At 37.3% G+C, this 26,682-nt stretch overlaps 3 protein-coding genes across 4 annotated transcripts in view; all 3 read right to left on the bottom strand.

The window, feature by feature from the left end:
- LOC140443479 (ras-GEF domain-containing family member 1B-like) overlaps nt 1-26,682 on the bottom strand; it is a 1,395,894-nt gene that overhangs the window by 852,014 nt on the left and 517,198 nt on the right. The window contains exon 1 of one of the 2 annotated variants that reach the window (XM_072534789.1): nt 9,549-9,802. The exons of the other annotated variant lie outside the window; for it this stretch is intronic. The gene's annotated coding sequence lies outside the window, so the exon portion shown is untranslated. Of the gene's footprint in view, nt 1-9,548; nt 9,803-26,682 lie in introns of those variants that run through there. 2 annotated transcript variants of the gene reach the window in all.
- On the bottom strand, nt 4,279-6,207 carry LOC140444383 (uncharacterized). The gene has a single exon (XM_072536136.1). It carries the CDS (start codon nt 6,205-6,207, stop codon nt 4,279-4,281), a length of 1,929 nt encoding a protein of 642 aa, XP_072392237.1.
- On the bottom strand, nt 6,889-9,078 carry LOC140444382 (uncharacterized). The gene has a single exon (XM_072536135.1). The coding sequence runs from the start codon at nt 9,076-9,078 to the stop codon at nt 6,889-6,891; it is 2,190 nt and encodes a 729-aa protein (XP_072392236.1).

The following is a 26,682-nucleotide window of genomic DNA, read 5'->3' as shown; positions in this document are numbered from 1 at the left end:
TGAATTTTGTAGGGATGGTATTTTTCTTTTTTTTTAAATACGTAATATCGATCGTTGAAAAACTCCAGCATATTCACTCATTTGTGTTGAACGTTGAACACCCAAAATATCACGTTTCATATTGTCTTCAATTTTAGGACGCCCAGCGTTTGGAATATGTTTAACGTGCTCAGTTTCTACAAATTTTCGGACTATTTTACTTACTGTTGATTGGCTGATGGGTCTGTCTGGATATTTTGCGTTAAATAAATTGCATACCTCGTTCTGTGTTCTTTTTTTTATCTCCGCATCCGCTAAGAATTAATATTTCTATGCATTGTGTTTTATTTAGGTGAGCCATAATTTAGTATTCAAAAGTAAAAATTACAATTGACAACTGATGAAAATTCACAAAATCAAAACATTTACGTCAATAAATATTACAGTAGGATTACGGTCCTGGAGATAGTACTGAAATACAGCAACTAAGTCGTCTCCTGAATTAATAATATTTTTCTAAAAATTTAACCAAATTTTTTTTTAAAGTATATCAGTGAAACCAGTATAGTTAGTGTGCTAATTTGTACCATAAATTATAACTGTGAGTAGCATATCTCTAAATATTAACTATTGATTAATACTTTAACCTCAAAACTTGATATCCAAGAGTACCGATAAGAAACCACTTTTTGTTCTTATCTTCTGTTCCTACCTGCTTTCGAGACAGGGTAGTCTCGAGGATCGAGTTGGCGAAGTATGCGGAATAAATTTAAAAATGGATGGAAACCCTGATGGAGAAGCTTCGGCTTCTCACCATACCAACCAACCAAATACATATTCCAGTGCCCTTACTTCTTTCAAATATCCGACCAAAGAGCAAGCTGTTGTTCACTCTAGTATCAATGACGTCAAAATTCATGAATACATTATTGCTGTGGGAAATTTAGTGCAACCAAAAAATATTCTATTTGCCTCACGTATCTCAAACAATAGAGTATGTATTTACCCCACCAGTACTAATATCGTGGATTCTTTACTGCAAGCATATAATTCACTAATATTGAACAATACAAAAATTGAAATTAGAAGATTAATCACCGCAGCTACAAGACTCGTCATTTCTAATGTCTGCTCTACCGTCCCAAACACTTTAATAGAAGATGAACTGAAACAGCTGGGACTTCAAACAGTATCTAGAATAACTTTTTTGAAAGTAGGCATGCCGGATACTGCATACAGCCATGTATTAAGCTTTCGCCGTTAAGTGTTTGTTACTCCTGATGATACTATCCTTATCCCAGACTTTGTTAAAATTTACTATGACAACATCAACTACCGTATATACTTTACCCTCGACAACTTAAATTGCACTAAGTGTGCAACAAAAGGACATCGGGAAACGGATTGTCCATCAATATGTCAACAAACAACCCTTAACATAAATAGCCCATATCAACCAGATACTGTAATTCCACAACAACCTCCCCTGATGGATACTGACCACACTAACGTTCAAATTCTTAACACTGAAACCTTAGTATCTGATCAACCATCATTAGAAAAACACACTTTGTCCACAGAAAAAACCAATGAAACAAATTTTCCTCCATTAAATACCGAAGTACCTCCCCACACAACCAAAAGACAAATATCTACCTCATCTGATATACAAGAATGAAACGCCAAAAAGCCTCACTCTCTGATATTACTAAAGAGTTAGAGACCATTAAAAATAAATTTGAGTCTAGGTCCCCAAAATTTCCTCTTGATTTTAATGTTATTTGTGATGCGATACAAAATGCCTTAAACTCAAAAAAACCCTAACTTCATTGTAGAAAACTACACAACGGATATGATATCATTTAAAGATATTCTATTATTTGCACATGACCATATTTTAGACCGCGGTATAAAATCCAAATTAACAAGGCTAAGAAAAAGATTACAACTCAATATCACTGATTCCTCATCGGATATAGAAAGTGATATCTCTCTTTCTTAGTCAGGTACCCAAAATGGCTAATACATTTATTTTACAATGGAACCTAAACGGATATTACAACAACGTAGAATCTCTTAATATTTTAATGAAAGAATTGTCTCCACTAGTAATCTGTTTACAGGAAACACATCTTAAAACTAAAAACTTACATATTAAAAACTATACCAGCTTTCTCAAAAATCGCGACTCAGAACACGCCAGTGGCGGAGTAGGTATTTTAGTAAAAAATTGTGTAGAAGCAGGAAAAATTCACCTAAACACTAATTTGCAATAATATTATGCAATATTAACTGCAGACCTATTAACATATGTAACATTTACCTTCCTCATCCAAATGAAAATGTACTTGAAGACTTACAGCGCTTAATCGATGATATTCCTGCTCCCAAACTAACACTTTGTGACTTGAATTGTCATAATATCATACGGGGTAGTATAAAAACAGACAAATGTGGTAGACTTCTACAGAAATTAATAGATAATCAAAATCTAATATTAATGAATACTGCTAAACCTACTCATTTTAGCTCCCACAATAGTACTTTTTCTGCCATCGATATTTCGTTGTGTGATCACTCATTAGCTACAAGTTTTTCTTGGAATAGTCTTGATTATCTATATAATAGCAATCATTTTTCTCTAACAATTGAAACCATTGGGCATGATCAACCGAATATTCCTGTTTATCAAAAATGGAAATTAAACTTAGCAAACTGGGACTTATATAGAGATCTAATAAATAATTATCTTACGAACTTTATTCTAGAAGAAAGCAAACATTTATCTCTTCATCATTTCAATGTTACTATACTAAAATGCGATAATATTGCAGTGAGAAAAAGAAAACCTTGTAAACGAAAACCAGTACCATTGTGGAATAAAGAAATGGCTTTAGCTATGAAATCTAGCAAACATGCTTTCAATGTTTTTAAAAGACATAAAACAACAGAAAATGTTAACAACTTTAAAAAACTTAGGGCAAAAACTAAATAATATCTTATTAAGAAAAGTAAAAAAGAAACATGGTCAAATTATGTCTCTACAATAAATTCATCAACACCTATGACTAATCTCTATGACTAAGAAATATCTATAGTAGATAGTGATAATCCACTAAATTTTCCCATCACATATCAAGAATTTGAGGAAGCTCTAGATAAATCAAAAAACACTTCATCGGGTCCTGATAATATACCAATAATATTTATCAAAAACTTGTCGTACACAGAAAAATTACTTCTCTTCATCAAAATTTCCATCAATCTGGTCTGAATCAACAATTATTCCCATTTTAAAACCTTCCAAATCAAAAACTGACCCTCTTTCCTATAGATCAATTTCTCTTACAAATAATTCATGCAAACTACTAGAAAAAATTTTAAATAACAGATTAATATGGTTTCTTGAAAAAAACCGATTATTAAGCCATATCCAAAGCGGTTTCAGAAAAGGCAGATCAACTCATGATGCCTTAGTAGCTATTGACAATATTATATGTGAGTCTTTTAGAAATAACCAGAAAGTAATTGCCATATTTTTTTATATAAATAAAGCATTTGATACTGCATGGAGATACAACATTTTACAAAACATGTCTAACTGGGGTATCCAGGGAAATTTTCTTGCTTTTGTAAAACATTTCTTGAATAATAGAGTATTCCAAGTACGTGTGAATGGAATTACTTCAAAAACAGAATGTCTTAAAAACAGTATTCCACGGGGCTCAACCTTAAGCCCCACTCTATTTGTAATAGCAATTAATAATATCGCTCAAGAGATAAAGCTACCTTTGAAAGCAGATCTGTATGCAGATGACATAGTTGTATATACTAGTAGCTGCAATATTACACTAGCCTCAAAAATTTTGCAATCATTTCTGCATAAACTAGAAGACTGGTCCCAAAAAACTGGTTTTACGTTTGGAAGAGCGTGTGTGAAAGATTTTGAGAATTTCACGTATAAATTTATTAAATAAACACTATAAACAACAAACTAACTGTATAATATAATAACTTAAATATAATTTAAATATGTCTTCATTGAAGCCGGGGTGTAGTCATTCTCTTGTTCATCTCGGCGTAAGCAACCCTCTCCGATGGAGCGTGTTCGGTTCGATCGGGGTGTATCGTGACGTAGGCGCACAATTAGTAGGGTTTAAACTACGATGTGCGCGAGCAGGTCCGTACTTAACATATACTCCCCCACCTTGAAACCCCAAAGACCGGGTTTCAATATTAAATAAATAGTGTTTTTTAAAAAAAGTGTCTAAGATCATGTTACTTATAGTCATAGAGAATTTATTGCTCTTGGTTTGGTAGAACACAAATTTTCACAACCGGTCGTTTAATGTCACCAGTGTTTGTTTTTATTATAACCGACCGCACAATATTGTCACTACCGGTGTAAGTTTTCAAAATTCTACCTAACTGCCACTTTAAGGGAGGAAGTCCATCATCCTTAACCAGAACCATGCGTCCAGGCTTGATCAGCTGTTGGCAATTCTCCTTCCACTTGACCCGCTGCTGAAGGTGGGATATGTATTCTTTGGACCATCTTGTCCAAAAGTGCTGCAATAACTGTTGCACCCTTTGAAATCTTGAAAGACGATTTTCATTCATGTGGATTAAGTTTTCTTGTGGTATACTCGTCAATGAAGATCCGATTAACAAGTGTGCAGGAGAAAGAGGATTAGGGTCATTTGGATCATTAGAAAGAGGATAGAGTGGTTTGGAGTTGAGGCAAGCCTCTATTTGATATAAAACTGTAGAAAATTCTTCATATGTTAGGATTGCTTTGCCTACTACACGTTTCATGTGGTGCTTAACTGATTTAATATTTGACTCCCATAACCCACCAAAGTGGGGAGCGCGTGGGGTAATGAAGTGCCATTGAATACCGTCGATTGACAGGTCTGTCGTAATGGCATGAGAGTTTTTGTCAAAAAATTGTCTAAGTTCGTTATTTGCTCCCACAAAAGTGCTGCCTTTATCTGAAAATATTTCGGAGCATTTACCGCGTCTGGCCGTGAATCGGCGTAGTGCCGCCAAGAAGCACTCTGTCGTGAGGTCACTGACAACTTCTAAATGTACAGCCTTACTGGCGAAGCAGATGAAGAGAGCAATGTAAGCTTTAGAAGTTTTGTAATTACGACCCTTTCTATCTCGTAAGAGAACGGGACCAGCATAATCGACTCCAGAAACTGTGAAAGGCCGTGAGGGTGTGATTCTTGACTCCGGAAGATTGCCCATAATATGCTGTTCGGGTTTATTGTTAAATCTAAAACATCGGACACAATCACGAACAATTTTTCGTACCAAATTGCGCCCTGAGATTGGCCAGTAATTCTCTCGTAAGGAAGCAAGAAGCGCTTGAGGACCAATATGTAAAAGTTTCAAGTGCTCATGGCGAGCAATGAGTATCGTGAGATGATGTTTTGAAGGTAGCACTATGGGGTGTTTTTTGTTAAAATCAAATGAAGAATGGTGTAAACGACCCCCAACGCGTATTAGTTTTGTTGTAGTATTAAAGAATGGGTTAAGGCCAAGAAGTTTACTTCTTCTGTCAATTTGATTGGAATTAGAAAGTGCATCATAATCATATGAAAATGATTGACGTTGTACAAACTTAATTAATGTTAAAAGAGAAGTATTAAGTTCGAGTGTGGATAGGGGACCTGTAATTCGCAGATGTCTAGGATTCGACACATTTTCTTTAAATCTCAATACATAAGCAAAAACGCGTGTTAGTTTATTTAATGAAGAATATTTGTTATAAAAGGTAAATTCATTGTCGATGTGATAGAACACAATAGTTTTATTACGTAGTTCAGGTAGTTCGGAAGTTACACAGACTTCTTGATGTTTTGTATATTGAGGCCATTCTTCTTCGGGTAAAGTGAGCCAAGGAGGGCCATGAAACCATAAGTTGGAATTAATGAGTGATGAAGGATTTATACCTCGTGACAAGAGATCTGCTGGATTGTCATAAGTTTTAACATACTTCCAAAGTTCGAGATTAGTCAACTTATGGATTTGTGTTACTCGATTCGGAATGAAAGTTTTAAGTAAATGGGGAGAGGTGTTTATCCATGAGATAACAATTTTAGAATCAGTCCAGTACGTGATATTTTTGAAGCAAACGCTTGAAAATGAAGTGACCTTTTCAACAAGTTCAGAAAGTAGTGATGCCCCACAGAGTTCGAGTCTTGGGATAGTTAATAATTTCATAGGAGACACTCGAGTTTTGGCACAATAAAGATTTGAAGTGTAATTTCCAAATGTATCCGTGCAGCATATGTAAATGCATGCACCGTAAGCTGCCTCCGAAGCATCTGAAAACCCATGAAGTTGAACAGAGACTGGTTTAGAAGAAAGTACATGTCTAGGTATTTTTAAAGTATTTAATTTTGCGAGCTCAAAGTACTATTTCGTCCAAAGTGTGTAAATACTTTCAGGAACAGACTCATCCCAACTTATCTTGAGCTTCTAGAGCTCTTTAACAATAATTTTGGATGTAACTATTACTGGTGAAAGTAGCCCTAAAGGATCAAATATTTGTGCTGTACAAGACAAAATTTGTCTTTTGCTAACCTTTGAGTTTGTTGTGGAGAGATTTATAGAATATTGTAGGGAATCAGAAGACGGATTCCAGAGTAATCCTAGTGTTTTGTTGTGTTCGTCAGAACCAATAGAGAGGAATTCAGGATCAGAATGAATTTGTAAAGACGAATCATTAGTAGTCCATTTTCTTAGAGGAAAACCGTAAGAAGATAATAAGTCTGAAATGGTTTCCTTGATTTCTCTGAGTTCTTCAGATGTCTCGCAGCCAGTTAGTAAGTCATCTACATAAAAGTCATGTAAAATGATAGAAGCAACCTTTGGGTGTTCGGAGATATGTCGGTAGGCAATTTAATGAAGAGACCTAATGGCAAGAAATGCTGCTGATGCAGTGCCATATGTAACAGTGTTTAGTGTGTAGACAGAAATCTCATCATTTGTATTAAATCTCCAAAGGATCTTTTGAAGATAACGTTGTTCTGGCGTTATGAAAACTTGACGATACATTTTAGTGATATCTGCCCCTAGTACCAATTTATGTTGTCGAAATCTAAGTAAAATGTAAAATAAGTAATCTTGTAAGTGAGGACCGACATACATAATGTCATTTAATGAGTAGCCTGTGGTAGTTTTTGCACTACCGTCAAATACAACTCTTAATTTTGTGCTGGTTGATGATTCCTTGAAAACACAATGATGAGGTAAGAAGAATCCAGAATTATCGTCAGCGTCCCGTGTTAGGGACATGTGGCCAAGTTTAATGTACTCAAGTATGAAGTTATGATATTCTGATTTTAATTGAATGTTGTTTTCAAGTTTTCTCTCTAAGTTTAGAAAACGTGTTTTAGCAGAAGTTTTAGAATCCCCTAAGATTGATGGAGATTCTTTTAGAGGAAGAGTAGTGATAAAACGACCATCACAATGGCGAGAAATGTGTTGCTTAAAGTGATTTTCACAATAGGTGTCTTCTTCGGAAACAAACTTGGTTTTAGGACATTCCTCTAGTTCCCAAAACTTTGTAAGCTGTACATCTAATTGACTTGTGGAAGAAAAATAACAATTTTGTGGGGAGTGATGTTGAATCTTTGTTGGAATGGGGCCAGAGATTATCCAACCAAGAGTGGTTTTTTGAATGATAGGTAACCCACGACCAAGTTTAATTTGTCCTACGCTTAAAATATCCCAGAATGTGTCAGCACCAATAAGAAGGTCTACTGGACCAGGTTTTTCAAAATTCTGGTCAGCTAGAAGTAAATTTGTTGGAATATTGAGCTGAGAACGATTGATGTGTCTATAGGGCAAGTTCCCTGTTATTTTGGGCAAAACTAGACAGGATATCTTTCTCGAAAAATTGTTAATATGTGATTTAAATGTTAGTGTAATCCGGAAATTAATATTGTGAGTTAATTGATTAACTCCCGAGATAGAAGTGTTAATTTTTTTCTTTGAAAGTTGTAAAATATTACAAAGTTTCTCAGATACAAAATTAGATTGACTTCCGTTGTCTAATAGCACTCTACATTTATGTAAGTTGCCAAACTTGTCAAATACGTTGACTACGGCAGTTGAAAGTAAAATATACGGTTGAACAGGAGTGTAGATAGTTGAACTGATATGATGAGTTGAAGAAAAGGTCGAGGTAGAAGAAGATTCATTAGACTGTATACTAGGGTTTGGAATATTGGAAGATAATGAAGTTTGAGGCGAAGAGTTATTTTCTGTGATGAGAGAATTTGATTGTGAATTTTCAAAGTGTAACATAGTGTGGTGGATCTTTCCACATTTTCTGCAACCAGCAGAACGACAATCCTTAGTAGGATGGCCTGTGCCAAGGCAATTAATGCATAAACGTAAACGTTTTGCATTGTTTAACCTATTAGTAGGATTTAGTTTTAAAAAGTCAGGACAATAATATATTTTGTGTTCTTTATTGCAAAAAATACATTTTAACCTGTTTTCTGTGCTAGAGATAAAAGATCTTGTGTCAGTCTTGTTATGTTTATAACGTGGTGGATTTCGGTCTTGTTTATTGTCATTATAGTTGTCTAATGATTCTAAAATACGACATCGTTCTTTTAAAAACTTTAATAAGTCGTCTAAAATTGGTATGTTGCCTGTACAATTTTGTGATTCCCAACACCGTTTTGTTGAGTTATCAAATTTTGTTGTCAATAAGTAAATAATCAAATCATCCCAGTGTTGTGTAGGGCGTTGCAAAACTTCTAAAGCGCGTAAATGTTTTTGAGTATTGTCTAGAAGTTGTCTGAGACATTGATTTGATTCTTTTGTAATAACCGGTAAATTAAAGATGGCTTTAATATGATTATTTACAAGTAATTGTTTGACACAGTCAGGGTCATTAGTTTCAATAAGCAGTTGAGCCTCATTAAAAACCTCTAAAAGCTCTTCGGCTTTGGATAACCGATTTTCCAAGTCTACGAGGTCGATAATTTCATTATGTTCTATGTTTCTAAAGTATGTTGTAAAGCGAGTAAGAGCACCTTTAGCGGCTATTCTCTTAATTTTGTTTTGATCAGACATGATAAATATGTGAAGATGTAAATAATAAAATAAATATGTATGTTACTATAAGGGATGAAGTGTAATGTGTGTAATGTAATTATACTATATTATACAGGTTTAAATTACGAAAATGTGTTTGTTGTTTAAGAAATAAATATCTAGGCATCTAGGTAAGCTTCTATAAAATTGTGATGAACTATGATTGTAAAAGTGAATAAAAATATGTTTAATTCAAGTAGAGACAATAGCGATAAATGTTTTAGTTATTAAAAATATTATGTATGTATTAACGATTGTATCAGTTAAAATTTGGTATAATAAAATCAGTTTAGCACATTCACAATGAATACGAGAGTAGGTAAGATATTTAATGTAAATTATATCACTATTCGAAATAATAAAATGTATTAATTTGGTTTGAAAACCATGTAAAATAAATCAAATAGAGACCGTAAATGTTTTGAAAATGGTAAAAGGAATGGACTGACCTTGTTTTTATCCAGTTTTAGTGTACCCAACCAATTTTTAGGTAAAATGAAGCGTCGTGGGGTTGTTAGTCGGCAAATATGGCGTCGTATATTGAAGAATAAAGATGTTGTTTTCTTTATAACTGCTGATAATAGTTATTTATTCGTGCTGGAAGGACCATGGAAGAGCGTGTGTGAAAGATTTTTAGAATTTCACGTATAAATTTATTAAATAAACACTATAAACAACAAACTACCTGTATAATATAATAACTTAAATATAATTTAAATATGTCTTCATTGAAGCGGGGGTGTAGTCATTCTCTTGTTCATCTCGGCGTAAGCAACCCTCTCCGATGGAGCGTGTTCGGTTCGATCGGGGTGTATCGTGACGCAGGCGCACAATTAGTAGGGTTTAAACTACGATGTGCGCGAGCAGGTCCGTACTTAACAACGTTCTCAGGTGATAAATCTCGTTTCATTGTATTCAATAAAAGAAAAACTGATTGCAAATTATTGTACATATTACTCTAAATGGTATCAACCTAATACAGGTAGAGAGCATTGACTTTCTTAGCCTGAGACTGGACAGTCAGCTAACATGGACAGAACATATTAAAAAGCTAGTCGTATCCTGCCAATCTAAAATAAATCTCCTTAAAATGCTATCAAACTGATCTTGGGGAGCGGACACCCTAAAATTCCTGCATACATACCAATCATTAATCCGAAGTAAACTGGATTATGGTGCAATATGCTATTCAATTGCGAGTAATTATATTCTTCAAAAACTAAACATTAAACAAAACACATGTTTAAGACTTATTCTGGGTGCTTACTGAACTAGTCCTGTTTCAAGTTTTCAGGTTATCCTAGATGAATCCCCCCTATCAATACGAAGACAACACATTTCTTTAAATTATGCCGCGAGACTGTCTTCCAACCCTAATAACACAAACTATCCACTTCTTTACAAAATATATCCATCTACTTATTGCCATCAACAAATTAAATATCCACCCCTTAAAGAACGATTAACGAGATATGGTTTTGACATGGAGCAGCTGACACATTCTTATCCTACACAACGAACTATAGCGGCCTTTATTCTAGGAAAGTCTGAATATGCAGTTCGCATCCCTCAATTCTGCAGCATTTTCACTGGAGAAGCAATCGCCATTTTAAAAGCATTAGACATGACAAGAGTCATGCAAACTCAAACTTTCTTATCATTACTGACTCTTTATCTGTTTTTTAGAGCTTAAGGCAAATATATCCAGTATATGCTATCCTGCAGCAAATGCAATTAGCAATTTATCACCTACAAAACAGACACGTGAACGTTAAATCTCTCTGGGTACCATCACATACAAGTATCGCAGGAAATGAAAAAGTAGATGAATTAGCAAAGAAAGCGGCTACTGATGAGCAAACTGAAATAATGACTACAATTCCATTCATTGATATCCAGATCATTATTAAACAGCACTGTGTAAAAAATTGGTAACAAATGTGGAATTCTAATAAGGCTAACCTTAAAACCGTTAAAACTAGGATTGGCACTAAACTACAATTTCCAGAAAACAGAAGGCAACAGGTGATTATAAACCGACTAAGAATTGGACATACAACGTTAACTCACCAGCATCTCATAACAAAAGAACTACCACCTGAATGTTTCTATTGTGAATGTCCAATAACTGTTCAACATATATTGATTGATATAAGGTTGAATGCTCGAATGCCTTTTATCTGATCAAAGTTCATATATTGATTGAATGTCCTCTTTATTCCTATGAAAGAGCCATCAACAACGTACCAGAAGAAGGACATACGTTTACTACACAAAATTTAAGTTATATTATATGTCATTTTGTAATTTGGTAATTTATTATTTATAATTTAATACGCAATTTGTAATTAGTATATTTAATAACAACTGTAAAATCTGTAAAACCCGCTAATAACCGTTAATGGTTGATGCGGAAATTCTAAATAAAAAAAAATATATTACAGTAACTATGCCACTATCACTTGCTTGAATTAACATTTTACAAAAAGTTTAAGTGTTTATGAGAGATTAAAGCAAAAATAACTAAAAATAATATTGTGTCCATTATTATTTTTACTTATTTTTGCTTTTTTAAATATCACTATCATCATCAGTGGTGCTACAGCTCTATTTGAGCCTTGACCTTCCCCAGTCTATTTCGCCAGTCGTTTCTGTTCATCGCCAACCGTTGCCAATTTGCCGCGCCGATTTTCCTTGCGTCCTCGTCCACACCGTCCCTCCATCTCAGTCGTGGTCTGCCTCTACTCCTATTTCCCACTGGGACCGATAATAGAGTTCGTCTGGGTGGGTAATTTTCATTTGCTCTTAACACATGTCCAGCCCATCTAAGCCTACCTATTTTTATGAAGGATATTACATCTCTACCATTTACTATTTTTTTATACTTCTCGTACAATTCGAAATTATATCGCCTTCTCCAAATACCATTCTCACAGAATGCGCCCATTCTTTTTTAAATATAATGTCATTAAATAGAGAATTAAATTATCCTTCAAATCAGGTGTCGCATTATACCAATTTCTATTTAAAAAATTAACCGTTATGTCACTATACCCACACCGGTGACGTCATCCCTACTCCATGTACGTTATAAGATGGGTATTTTATAACAAAAATCGACATGTTTCCGGATTTCCCTCAAAACTCGACGGTTTTCGAAATAATGATAATATTCCATAATTTAGCCGTTCACTGCATTATATATTGCAATACAATATATTGGAGAAACGTCCAGAAATTTGTCCGGAAGGTTAACATCGCACAAGAGTGACATTAATCTGAATAAAGTACAAGCCTGTGCATTAAGTGAACATTATATTACGATGGGCCACACGCCTAACTATGATCAAGCAGAAATATTGAGAAGGGAAAGAAATTACAACAAAAGACTGTTTCTAGAAATGTGTTTAATTAAAACTACACAAAACACCTTAAACGAAAGAGAAGACATTGAAAATCTTAGTGCTATATACAGTAATCTTTTAAATAAAAGAAGAACCTTAAAAGTTACACAAAAAAAGGGATTATTCCAAATTGTCTAATGTAGTTTTTTGTTTTAATTTTTAGTATGTTTTGAAAGAGTTTAATAAACTCGAAAGCTTAACCAACCTTAAACAGTTTTACTTAAAACCCAATATATATATATATATATATATATATATATATATATATATATATATATGTTAGTTTTGATATTTCCGCGGGAGCTGTATGTTATATCAATGGTATTCCGGGTTTGACTCCGCGTTAAATGTTGTTGGTTTTGATAAAAACCATTTTGACGACGTTTCGGCAAGATCTCACTTGCCATTTTCAAGTCTCTCTGGATGGTCTGCTTCTTGTCGATGTTCGAGTGGAAGTGACGCTATGTTGCCGAGAGGCGTGGATGGCGGCGGATTGGCTCGTCTCCTGCTCTACGGGCTTCTTTCGGTCAGCGGAACTGGACCTGGATGTTCCACGAGTGTCCACCATTTTCCGTCGAGCAATTTGGGTCGTTGCTGATTGTATACGGAGAGATATGGCGGAGTCGTGTATGTTTCAGAGGTAAAACTATCACAATTCCGCTTGTCTGAGGCTAGCAGTGCTTGATTACATAAGTAAAATACCACAATAAACCTCAGACACAATGTACAAGTATATATATATATATATATCGAAAAGTGACAATAAGAAAGAAATGCAGTTCAATAAATACAAGTGCAAACGTCTCTTGTGCGTAATCTGTATAACAGAGGTTCCACAAGAACGTTATCTGCACGAAATACAGAGATAAATGTATATATATGGTATATATAGATAATAGAAAAGTTTTGTGTACACAAAAAGAGAAAATAACAATGATATGCAACAATAAATTGGCAATGTGAGAGATTCCTTGACTTACGGAAGGAATCCTCGAAAAAATCTTGTGTTTCTTTAACTTACGGAAAGAAAGCACAAGTGAAAAATATAATAATATCTCAAAGCGTATGGTCTCCGCTCGGAGAGATATCGCAATGAGGATATTTAACGACAGAAAATGTAATAATAAAATAACAAGTAAAAAAATGATACACCAAAGCGTATGATCCTCTAGGAGAAATATCGCTTCGAATGTATCCAACAGTAAAATATCAGCAATAATAAAATAGCGTGAAAATAAATGAGAATAGATTCGGAGCGTATGATCTACAAGTAGAAATATCGCAACAAATATATTCGACAGATAAATCAAATGCAAATATAGCACAAAATATATGTGTACTTTCGCTGTGCGTGATCCAAGGAAATACCACAGCAGAAAGTACAGAAAAATACACAAAAATCAATATATAAATATCAAATAAATGCACATAAAAATATCAATATCAATCAATAGCAAAAGGTAAAATAAAACGGCAGATTCTAGGTGGGTACTAGCACCGAACCTAGAGTCTTAAAATACGAGGGTGAGCTCGAACTGGCCGATGATAGAAAATCCACCTTCTTTTATACAGAAAAATCCTTTGTCTTTGGGATTATGACGTAGTAAGATGGATTTTCCAAAGCATCGGACCAATAGGAAATTTAAATTGTCGAAAGGTTGAAAATATTATTATTTCCAACCAATGGACAATTTTTCCTGTGTGTTTGAGATGTGTCCGGTGCGCCGATTGGTCAGTTAATGAGAGCGCACGGGAACATCCCCCCCCCTTTCGAAGACTCTAGGTGGTGCAAATTTTTATTTATAAAACAGACAGATTTTCTTTACAGGATTTTACATTGTTTACAAAAAGGAAAGAAATATTTCATGTCTTCTGTTTTTCTCATTCTTGATCTGCTGGTTCGTCCCTAGGCGGAGGAGCAGGTCGGATGTCGTCCACATGGATGGTCCGGTTTATGTCCTGGTCGCGGTGTACCTCGTAGGTATGGTTCCCTAGGACCCTCAGGATGGTATGTGGCCCTGTCCATGTGGCTCCAAAATTTCCTTTTACGTGGTTGCGTACTAGGACTTGTTCCCCTGGGATGTATTTCCTTGCGGGTGGTGCATTTGGGTTATCCGGGAACAGGTTTCTGGCATATACCGTGGCCTTTTGTACAGCTTGCGTCACTCTTTCCTGACGTCTGGCTGCGGTGTTGGCGTCTCTTCTTTCTCTTTCCGTTTCTTCGGATCGTTTTGGCAGATATCCTAGTAGTAGCTCGGCAGGTGTTTCTTGTGTGGCTTCATTCATTCGGGTCCGCATGCTGAAAATGATGTCTGGCACGTACGTGTCCCATCTTGGGTCGTCGGCTGAGGTGCATCGGGTCCGTAGGCCTTTTTTCAGCTCCTGGACACGGCGTTCCACTGGATTCGCCCTTTGGTGGTAGATTGGGCTGTATTCTCCTGTGATGCGGTTGCGTTGCAGGAATCTTTCCCAGGCGTCTGTCCGGAATTGGGGCCCGTTGTCTGTGATCAAGGTGCTTGGTTTCCCCCAGCGGCTGCAGACCTCTTCTTGTAGGAAAGCTATCACCTGCCGGCTTTTTGCTACTGGAACACATCTGAATTCTACCCAGTTGCTTAGACAGTCCGTGGCTAGTAGAATGAACCGGTTCTTTGTTCCACGGGCAACTGGGTAGGGTCCTAGGACATCGAAGGCAACCCGTTCCCATGGGTTGTTGGGTTCTCGTGGTATGATGGGGGCTGCTGGTTGACGTGCGGCGGCTTTGGTCGTGGCGCATGTTAGGCAGGATCGGACGTAGCTCCGGACATCTTTGGATAAGGTTGGCCAGTAGTAGTGCCGCTTAATGGCCCGGATGGTCTCGTCCTGCCCTGGGTGGTTCGCCTCTTCGGAGTCGTGGTATGTCTTGATTACCTCTCTCCTGTAGGAAGGCATTACGACTAATGCTCTGCGATTCGGGTCTGACACGTAGTAGGCTGCGTCGTCTACTATGGTAAATTCACGGAGGAAGTGAGTTTCTGCTTCGCTCCTGGGTCCTCTTCCTGTGATTCTGTGCCATCGTCGTTTGAGTCGTAACATTCCGGGGTAGAGTGTGTGACTTCTGCGGATTCTTTCTTGTAACGGTAGGTCTGTTATGTCATCCAATATTGGGTCGTTTTGGCCTTCTTCCACGTCCTCCAGCATGCATAGTAGTGGAAATGGATCATCGCCTGTGTTTTCTGTTGTGTTGGTTGGCCAGCTCAAACGTTTCACTTCTTCGTCCAGGTCCTCGTCTTCTTCTTCCCTCTCGGTGGCAGGATTTCTGGAGAGATGGTCAGGTAGTTCATTTTCTTTTCCTGGTATGTGTTTTATGGAGAAGTTGAACTCCTGTAGGAGTAAGGCCCATCTGGATAGCTTGGCTTTATCCTCTTTGAAGCGGTTTAACCATAGTAAGGCTTGGCTGTCCGTGTAGAGGGTAAAGTGCTGGTCCTGGAGGAAGTGTTTGTATTTCTTTAGTGCCCAGACCAGTGCTAGGCACTCCTTCTCGTTGATGTGATAACGTTTTTCTGAGGGTTTCAATTTGGTTGAAGCGTAGGCGATGACTTCTTTTTTCTCTGGAGTTCCCTGGAAGAGTACGGCTCCCATACCAATGTCTGAAGCGTCCGTCTGGAGGTTGAATGGTCGGCTGGTATCTGGTCTATGTAGTTGGAGTTTTCCTTCGATTGCAGTTTTGATTTTGTTAAATGCGTCCTCTGCTGCTGAGTCCCATTTTAGACGTCGCTTGTTGCCTGCGGTGAGGTTGGTTAGCAGCGTAATGACTTCTGCGAATCGAGGGATAAAATCTCGTAGCCAGTTAGCCGTCCCGATGAAGCTTCGTAGCTGCTTCATGGTATTCGGTGTGGTGAATCCTCTGATCTTTTCTACATGTTTCTCCAGGGGTTGTGTGTTGTTGGATGTCACTTTATGGCCTAGGTATTCCAATTCGTCGGTGGCGAATCTGCATTTCTTTAGTGATGCCCATAGTCCGTGTGTCCTCAATCTTTCCAGTACAAGATGTAAGTGTTTCTTGTGTTGTGTCCAGTCCTCTGAGTAAATTATGATATCGTCCATATAAACTTTAATGAACTCGTCAATGTATCCGGCAAAAACGCTGGTTACTAGCTTTTGGAACACTGCTGGGCCGTTTTTGAGTCCAAAGGGCATCACCGTGAATTCGTATGCAGATCCGTCAGGTAGGCTGAAGGCGGTTTTGGAGCTGGAGTCCTTGTGGAGTGGGACCTGCCAGAATCCGCTTTTCAAGTCCAGTGTGGAGAAGATTTGTGCCGTGCCTATTTCTTTTATGCTGTCGTGTATTGGCGGCATACTTGAGGCTTCGTCGACCGTAATTCCATTGAGTTTTCTGTAATCCACGCAGAAGCGAGGGGTGCCATCTTTCTTCGAAACAATCACCACAGGGCTGTTGTATGGTGATTTGCTTGGTCTGATGACTCCTGCGGCTAGCATCTCCCTCACTTCTTTGAACATAATTCTCTTCTTTTCGGTGGAGTACTTGTATGGTTTTATATTGATTGGTCGGCTGTCGGTCACTTGTATCTCCATTTCGGTAGCTTTGGTCGTGGGTTGGCGTAGACGGTCGTCGAAAACGTCGCTGTACTCGTTGATCAGTTGTTGGATGGTCGGGAAGGCGAAGGCTGGGGCTTGGTGAGCTTCTAGGGCCTGTTTGGTTGCATTCCTCTTGCCATGGTTCTTCCAGTATAACGTGGTTCTGGTTGAGGTGCCCACATGTAGACATTTGCGGGGGATGTCTAGGTTCGCTTCCTCTTGTTCCAGCCATGGCATACCAAGCACAACATCATGATTGAGTTTTTCTAGTACTGTACATCTTACGGTTGTGGAGAAGTTGTCCAGAAATACTTCGACGTCTGCAGTCCCCAAACTGTGGGACGTGCTGTCCGTGCACGCCAACTGAATTGTTCCTGGTCGAGTCTGCAGGCCCCCTCTTTGGATTAGCCTCTGGTGGATGAAGTTCCCAGAGGCTCCAGTATCGATTAGTATCTTTACTCGTTGGTTATTGATCCTTCCGTCAAGATTGGGTAGTCCTGCTGTCTTCGATTGATGTTGGATGGGGTTCAGTTGGGGCACCGTTTCGTCAACAGGGTTTAGTTGGTGCCCCTGTTGGAGTTTTCCGGCTGCTCAGTTTGGTTTTGGTTTTGGTTGTGGTTGTTCTGTCGGTTGTGAGGGTTCCTATTTCGCCAGTCTCTTATGGTTTCCGATCGTCTAGGTGGTTGATTGTTGCTTTGCCTGTCTGGTCTTTGTGTGTTCGGAAGGTGTTGAGCATCGGCTTCCATCTCTCTGGCGATGGTTCGGAGGCTGTCTTCCGTCTTAGGCATCCCTAGTCTGAGGCAGATTCTAATTTGAGGCAAGAGTTGGTTTGCTATTACCGTGCATCTTTGGTCCTCGGGAATATCTGGTAGAAGACGTTTGAATAAGGCTGCTTTCCGTGTCACAAATTCGTCGGCTGGCTCGTTTTTCTGATGCTGTCCATATAGTTTGACGGTCAGGGCGGATAAGAGGGCTGGATCGTCGAATTTTTCTAGGAATCGAGTCTTAAAAGTCTGATAACCTATCCCGGTTGTATAGTGACTCTCTGCCCATGACCGTGCATCTCCATGTAGTGAGTTAGTAGTTATGTAATCCACCCAGTCGTCTGTTTCCACATCGTGTTTGGTTAGGAAGTCCTCGATTCTTGCTAGGAATTGGGTTGGAATCTCCGTCTCTCTTCCTTCAAATCTGGGTGGTTTGGATGTCCATATTTTGGGTGGTCTGGTCTGGGTCGGTTGTACCATTTGCAGAGCTGTCAGGGCTTGAAGGAGGGTGTTAATCCACGTCTCAGGTGATGCTTGAGTTTGGCTCGTGGATGGACCTCCTGTTGTTGACTCCTGTTGGGGAGTGGGTTCGTCTGTTTTGAGTTGGGCGCCATGTTGCCGAGAGGCGTGGATGGCGGCGGATTGGCTCGTCTCCTGCTCTACGGGCTTCTTTCGGTCAGCGGAACTGGACCTGGATGTTCCACGAGTGTCCACCATTTTCCGTCGAGCAATTTGGGTCGTTGCTGATTGTATACGGAGAGATATGGCGGAGTCGTGTATGTTTCAGAGGTAAAACTATCACAATTCCGCTTGTCTGAGGCTAGCAGTGCTTGATTACATAAGTAAAATACCACAATAAACCTCAGACACAATGTACAAGTATATATATATATCGAAAAGTGACAATAAGAAAGAAATGCAGTTCAATAAATACAAGTGCAAACGTCTCTTGTGCGTAATCTGTATAACAGAGGTTCCACAAGAACGTTATCTGCACGAAATACAGAGATAAATGTATATATATGGTATATATAGATAATAGAAAAGTTTTGTGTACACAAAAAGAGAAAATAACAATGATATGCAACAATAAATTGGCAATGTGAGAGATTCCTTGACTTACGGAAGGAATCCTCGAAAAAATCTTGTGTTTCTTTAACTTACGGAAAGAAAGCACAAGTGAAAAATATAATAATATCTCAAAGCGTATGGTCTCCGCTCGGAGAGATATCGCAATGAGGATATTTAACGACAGAAAATGTAATAATAAAATAACAAGTAAAAAAATGATACACCAAAGCGTATGATCCTCTAGGAGAAATATCGCTTCGAATGTATCCAACAGTAAAATATCAGCAATAATAAAATAGCGTGAAAATAAATGAGAATAGATTCGGAGCGTATGATCTACAAGTAGAAATATCGCAACAAATATATTCGACAGATAAATCAAATGCAAATATAGCACAAAATATATGTGTACTTTCGCTGTGCGTGATCCAAGGAAATACCACAGCAGAAAGTACAGAAAAATACACAAAAATCAATATATAAATATCAAATAAATGCACATAAAAATATCAATATCAATCAATAGCAAAAGGTAAAATAAAACGGCAGATTCTAGGTGGGTACTAGCACCGAACCTAGAGTCTTAAAATACGAGGGTGAGCTCGAACTGGCCGATGATAGAAAATCCACCTTCTTTTATACAGAAAAATCCTTTGTCTTTGGGATTATGACGTAGTAAGATGGATTTTCCAAAGCATCGGACCAATAGGAAATTTAAATTGTCGAAAGGTTGAAAATATTATTATTTCCAACCAATGGACAATTTTTCCTGTGTGTTTGAGATGTGTCCGGTGCGCCGATTGGTCAGTTAATGAGAGCGCACGGGAACAGCTACGGGTGTTAGGCAGCTGGCTTTTGTAGTTACTGCGTGTTGCGCGCGCTCTTGTAATAGGTCCGGTGCGCAGGTCAGTGGGCGGGGTCTTGGTCGATTCCGTTCTTGCGTTATTCTTCGGGATAATTGTTTTCCATGTTTTTGGCAATCTTTGGGCATCGTCTCGAGAATTTAAATTATTTTCTTGTTTTTCTATTTCTATTGCTTCTCTGATAATTCGTTTTCTCTTGTTTTCGACATTCGCTAACATTACCGTATGTTTGAGGTCAATTTTGTGTCCTGTAGCTAAAGAATGCTGGGCTAGGGATGACGTCGTTTCTTTTCGTTCGATGGCATTGCGATGTTCTTCTTGTCTTACTTGGATCCTTCTATTTGTCTGTCCAATATAGGCTCTATCGCATTCTCCACAGGGAATTTTGTATACTCCTTGGTTTTCTAGGGGAATCTTTGTCTTGGCAGATGGTAATATGTTTGCGATTTTTCTGTCGGTGTTGAAGACAGTCTCTATTTTGTGTTTTCTCAGGACCCTGCTTATCTTCTCTGTTGTGCCTTTAATATACGGTAGAGTGGTTTTGGCAATCGGTTTTTCGTCTTCTTTTATTTCTTTTGTTGTTTTTTGTGGTCTTCGTGCCTTTTCGATTCTGTGTGTGGAAAAGCCGTTGTTTTTTAACGCTTTTGTAACTTTCTGCATTTCTTCTTTCTTGTGTTCTTCGTCTGTTAGTCGTTCAGATCTTATAGTCAGAGTTTTTATGACTGAATTCAATTGTGCAGGATGGTGGTGTGAATCTGCATGTAGGTATCTGTCAGTGTGGGTTGGTTTTCGATACACTGTATATCCAATGTTGCCGTTTTCTTTCTTTATTATTAAGACGTCTAGGAAAGGTAGTTGTTGATTACTTTCTAATTCCATCGTAAACTTGATCTTGGGATGGATACTGTTAATGTATTCTAGAAATGCAGTAAGTTTGTCTACTCCATGTGTCCATATGATGAAAGTGTCGTCCACATATCTAAGCCATAGTTTGGGTTTATATTCTGCTGTTCTTATTGCCCGTTCCTCTATGTCTTGCATAAAAAGATTTGCTATCACGGGAGATAGCGGTGAACCCATCGGTGCCCCTTCAACTTGTTTGTACCGTTGATCACCATATATAAAATATGTGTTGTTTAAGCAGTGCCTCGTCAAATTTAGGGTATCTTGCGGTACTGGGTATTTTCTGCTTATAATTTCCAAGGATTCATTGATGGGAACGTTGGTGAAAAGTGAAACAACATCGAAACTTACTAACAAGTGTCCCGGCCCAAGAGTAACATCTTTTATACGCTCGATGAAGTGGCCTGCGTTCTTAACGTAGGAATCAGCTTCTTCTGCGTAAGGCTGTAGCTTTTCAGCCAGGAACCTTGCCAGTGGTTGTAACGGTGATCCGATGGAGCTCACTATTGGTCATAGTGGTAATCCATCCTTGTGAACTTTTGGTAGACCGTACAGTTTTGGACATCTCGATGATTTTTCCCGTGGAATAAGTTGAAAATGATGTTCTTTATTAATATTGGATGGTTGTATTTTTGCTTTGGTTGTTTTTTCTAGATATGTTGTCGGGTCAGTCGATATCTTCTCGTATGATGGATCGTCTAGAATATCTTTCATCTTTTGATCGTAGTCTGTGACATTCATAACCACCGTAGCATTGCCTTTATCAGCTGGAAGTACAATGATTTCTTTATTTTTGCGCAATGAATTTAATGCCTCTTTTTCCTCGTGTGTTAAGTTTCGTTTTGGCGGTTTAGCTGTTCGTAATATGCGTGACACGTCTTGGCGTATAGTCTCGGCCGTGTCGGATGGTATATTGGTTATTGAACTTTCCACTTCGCATATAATACAATGGTTTTTATCAAAACCAACAACATTTAACGCGGAGTCAAACCCGGAATACCATTGATATATATATATATATATATATATATATATATATATATATATATGGCTAGAATATTTATAATGGATAGTCTTTCTTTAATATACACTTTTAAACATAGGCCCACACTTCTTTACATAATTTTCTGAGTGAAAATAATATACAATCAAAACATCTAAGATTTCTAAGCCCTTCGGTTCTCCTTGTCAATTAATAAATATATTAAGTAAGTTTAAAGCAAAATTTATAAATATAAATTTTTTTAAGACATGACTAAAAATGAAGAATATGGTTTTAAATTTGTGTTAGGTCCAATATCGCTCGTATTCTACACCAGTACGAATAACTTCATAATGCGTCGATGATTTGTTTCGTACACTTAATCAAAAATGTTTGAGAGAATTTTTTTTTTTTTACTTTTCCTTCTTACAAAGAAAGAAGGAAAAGCACAAAATTTTCTTCCTTTTCCTTCGTCTATCATCTTCTTCTGGTAAATTCTATTACTAGAGAGCTTTAACACTGCGAAGCCATGAGATTAGTCTTCTGCTTACTCCTCTTCGATCTTTTATCTTTCCTTCAATTATTATTCGTATCAGCTTATATTAGTTATTTCTCTTTATATGGCCTACATACGAATACCTTCTGCTCTTAACCTCTTAATATTCTAAGCATTCTACGATTAAGCCACATTTTAAAGGCTTCTAGCCGTCTCATAGTATTTTATTTTAATGTCCAGGCGTCAACTCCATACAGAAGGACTGACCAAACGTTATTCAGATATCTAAGCTTATTTGGTTATAGATAATTTGCTTCAATTTATTTTATATGTTTCTGTGCTGTTCTATTCGTATTTTTATTTCTATATGTGAATCCCACTTATCATTTACTATTACTCCTAAGCATCTAAGTTGGTGAATTTATTCTAACTAGGTTTGATCTTGGTAATGTTCAAAACTTCCTCGTTCTTTCCCAGCCTTCTCAACAACTCAGCTACACAGCTTAGTTTCAGTATCCTTCTGTAAAGAATATTTTTTCTTTATTCGAAAAATACTTCTTCTAGTTATTGGAGGAATTACACAGCCCGAGATACCCGATATAATTCTTTTCTGTATTTCTTCTTCACAATTAGGTTATTTTGTGAAGACATTTCCTAAGTACCTAAATCTTTTAAATTCTTCGAATTTATATTGTGTTGCCTGTATATGTACTGCACTTAAACGAATTGCTTATTTGTCTATTCAATATACTTCGTTATTGATTCATTTTTATACGATCCTTTGGTTGCTGCCCTCTCTTCGAGTTTCATGACTGTTTCCATCAGCTCTATTTTGCTTCTAACCAAGATTATCAAATCTTCCGCACATGCTAAGCACTGATGCTTTTGTGGAGATCAGACTTCTTCTATTAATGTTTGATTTCTATATAACCCTTTCTTATATTATGCTAAACATTACAGATGATAATGGATCGTCCTACTGCACTCCTTTGACCACAAAACTTTCTGTTATACTATTGTTTATCTTGACTTTATTCACTGTCCTTTGAAGAGTTAATTTTATCATTCTAATATGCTTTGGAAAATTACCTATGTCTGTGCTGTGAATAGTTTCCCTCTTTAGGCTCGATAGAAAACCTGTTTAAAATTAATGAAAAAACCATCGTATCTTTATTGTATTCGTAACTTTCAGCCTATATTTCTCGTAGTGTGAAGATGTGATCTACGGTACTTCTGCCTTTTCTGAACCAACACTGATATGCTCCTATGCTATGCTATATTATATGCAGTGCGTGAGTGATTTTTTATTCCATATACCTACGAACATATACGTACCTTTCGCTCGTCCTCGTTTTATTGGATTGTTTGTGATGGCTTCATCATCAAGTTTTACACCGGTACTGTTGCGTACAGTCAGTAAGTCTGTCTATTCACCAAGAGAGAAGACTATTGTCCGGAATGTTCACGATGCTCTGGTTTCTCAGAATCCCACAAACACTGTTCGCAACATAGTCGAAAGTTGTGCTAACATGACTGGCGTAGGGGAGTCAACTATATATAGGTTCCTATCAGAAAGAAAAAAACACGGTATAGCTAACCCAAACACAAACGAACACTTAAAGAGAGGGAAAAAGCCTATTGAAATTGATGAATTTGCCAAAAATGGTACTCGAAGGAAAATTCATGGATTTTTTTTTCAAAAAAGAAATACCAAACCTAAACAAAATTTTACAAGAAGTTAGAGACGACCCGGATTTGCCTCATATCGGACGAACTAAATTGTGGCAAGTTTTAAAAGAATTAAATTTCCAGTGGGAGAAATCAGACCGAAAATCACTTTTGATTGACTGGGAGGAGATAATATGTTGGACAAGAAATTATCTAAGATCCATACGAAAACTCCGGGCTGAAGGAAGGCCAATCTTCTACCAGGATGAAACGTGGGTAAACTCAGGTCATACTCTAAAAAAAATTTGGTCAGATAAAAATATATTAAGCTCCAGGCAAGCCTTTATGGAAGGTTGGTCTACTGGTATCTCCCTATCTTTTGGTAAAGGCAGTAGATTAATAATTTCTCACATTGGCAGTGAAAAAGGATTTGTTAAGCATGGTTTGTTGGAATTTCAGTCCAAAAGCACAAAAGACTATCACGAGGAAATGCCAGCTGATGTTTTCGAAGAGTATTTTAAGCAGATGATTGAACACATACTACCAAATTCAATTATAGTATTAGATAATGAACCTTATCATTCACGACTAGTAGAAAGACTTCCAACGACTGCGAGGAAGAAACAGGATATTCTTGACTGGCTGCGGAATAAGTATCTGCCTTACGAAGATGGAATGGTAAAAGCAGAACTTTTAAAAATTGCCCGGCAACACAAATCTAAGTTCAATAAATACGTAGGTGACAAAATGGCGGAAAGGCGAAACATCACAGTCCTTAAACTTCCACCCTACCACTGCGAAATAAATCCAATTGAACTCATTTGGGCACAAATGAAAAGTTATATGGCTAGAAAAAATACGTCATATAAAATACAAGCTGTACGTGAATAGTTATACGAGTCTTTACAACATATTACAGAACATAACTGGAAAGATGCAGTAAGACATGTAATAGAAGAAGAACAAAAAATGTGGGATCTTTATGCGACCGTAGAGACACAACCGCTAATTATTAACCCTCAAGACGACTCGGATTCCGAAGTTGATCCTATTTATTTTGAATTTGAATAGTTTTCTAATCGTAATTATATAAGGTAAGTAATAGTAGTTGTAATCATCATCATCATCACGTAGCGCTACAACCCTGGGTGGGTCTTGGCTTACTGTACAACTTTTTTCCAATTTGTTCGGTCTTCCATCAACCTAGGGTCAAATGGAATGTTCATTTTCCGGAGGTCTGCTTTGATGTTATCCCTCCATCGCATTCTGGGACGTCCGAGTGGTCTTTTGCCTGTGGGAATCTCTTCCCATACCAGCTTTACCAGTTTATCGTTATGCAGTCTGTGCACGTGGCCTGCCCATCTTAGTCGCTGTGATTTAATTTCTTGGACAATATCGGCGTCATTGTAGAGTGCTTTTAATTCGATATTGGTTCTGACCTTATACTGGTTTGTGGTGATGTTTTCAAATCCCGAGAAAACTACAAAGCATTTTTGACAAATTTAAAGATAGAATGAAATATTTATTATAATAAATAAACAGTTTCTTTTCCATGCAATATTTTCAATTAAAAATTATACCATTTTTTCCCTATTATTTTTACCCCTTTTACATAACATATTAAAATAAACATTGTAGAAGTTTTCAGGGACTTTCTGCCCTCAGTTATAATGTAATCTTTCATTCTGCGTTTAAATTTTTCAAAAATATTTATTAATTTTCTCCGGATTCTAAAATAATGGATACATTTAAAACACATTGAAAATTTTGCCAGGCGATATTTGGCGCCGTTCCCCTTAATTAAATAAATTTATCTTTTACAAATGGCAAGAAACTTTTTATTTTTGAATAAAATAAAGAAGTTTTATTAAAACAAAAATATAATTTACATAAGTACAATTTCAAAAATATATTTATTTAGTTCAAATAAATGTTTCAATCATATACTCTACGACACTGGTTGGTCATCTGTAACCAAAATACCTTCGTAATCGGATTATAAGGTTGATTGCTGTATTTTATTTCTTCAGATACAAGGTGGGTTAGTAGAAAATATCTTAAACCGTCAGTTTCAGGTTGGTTTTTACTATTATATCGTATTACCTATCCTCTCTGTATTTCAGTTCTCTAATTAGGATTAAACTTGTAGTGAGCTATCGACAAATTGTGAACCGATTATAGTAAATCATTAACCTCATTATTGTGTTTAAAAAAAATTGTTTTTTGGTGAATTGGATGACGCATTACAAATAAATAATGCAACACGTAAAGAGGGGGTCAGAATTTAACTCATTGAAATCCACACTCCCCGACTTTACGCGTTCGGTTAACATCGTACGCGTCAATTTCGATAGAAACATACCAATATATCAGTAACTTAAGTTCGCAACTGCATTACAAATGGATACCACATCCGTCAACGCAACTCAGGCAGTATCATTATTGAGAGAAGGCCTGAGCAAGAAAGCTGTGGCAAATCTGCTGCGCAAATCGTCGGTATCAAGATACTGCTGATTATATCCGTCGACAAGGAGGAGGCCGTAAACAAATAACAACGGAGAGAGACGATCGATTTCTTGTATCGGAATCCCTGAGAAATCGACATTTCCATCAACTAAAAAAAAAAAACGAGGTGTGGTGACCAGCGTTTCGACAGTCAGAAGAAGACTAAAGGCAGCCAACCTGACACCAAAAAAGGCAGCTATAGGTCCCAACCTAACTGCAGCCCAGAAGCAAAGGCGATTAGAATTTGCTCGCGAACATCTGGATTGGGAAGACTATTAATGGAGTCAGGTATTATTCTCCGATGGAAGTAGGATCTGCCTACATGGCAACGAAAAGAGTCCTCGAGTCTATG

The sequence above is a fragment of the Diabrotica undecimpunctata genome, chromosome 6, assembly GCF_040954645.1.
Source record: "Diabrotica undecimpunctata isolate CICGRU chromosome 6, icDiaUnde3, whole genome shotgun sequence".
Lineage (NCBI taxonomy): Eukaryota > Metazoa > Arthropoda > Insecta > Coleoptera > Chrysomelidae > Diabrotica > Diabrotica undecimpunctata.
The sequence above is the reverse complement of the archived record's forward strand: the minus strand, read 5'-3'. Positions and strand labels throughout refer to the sequence as shown.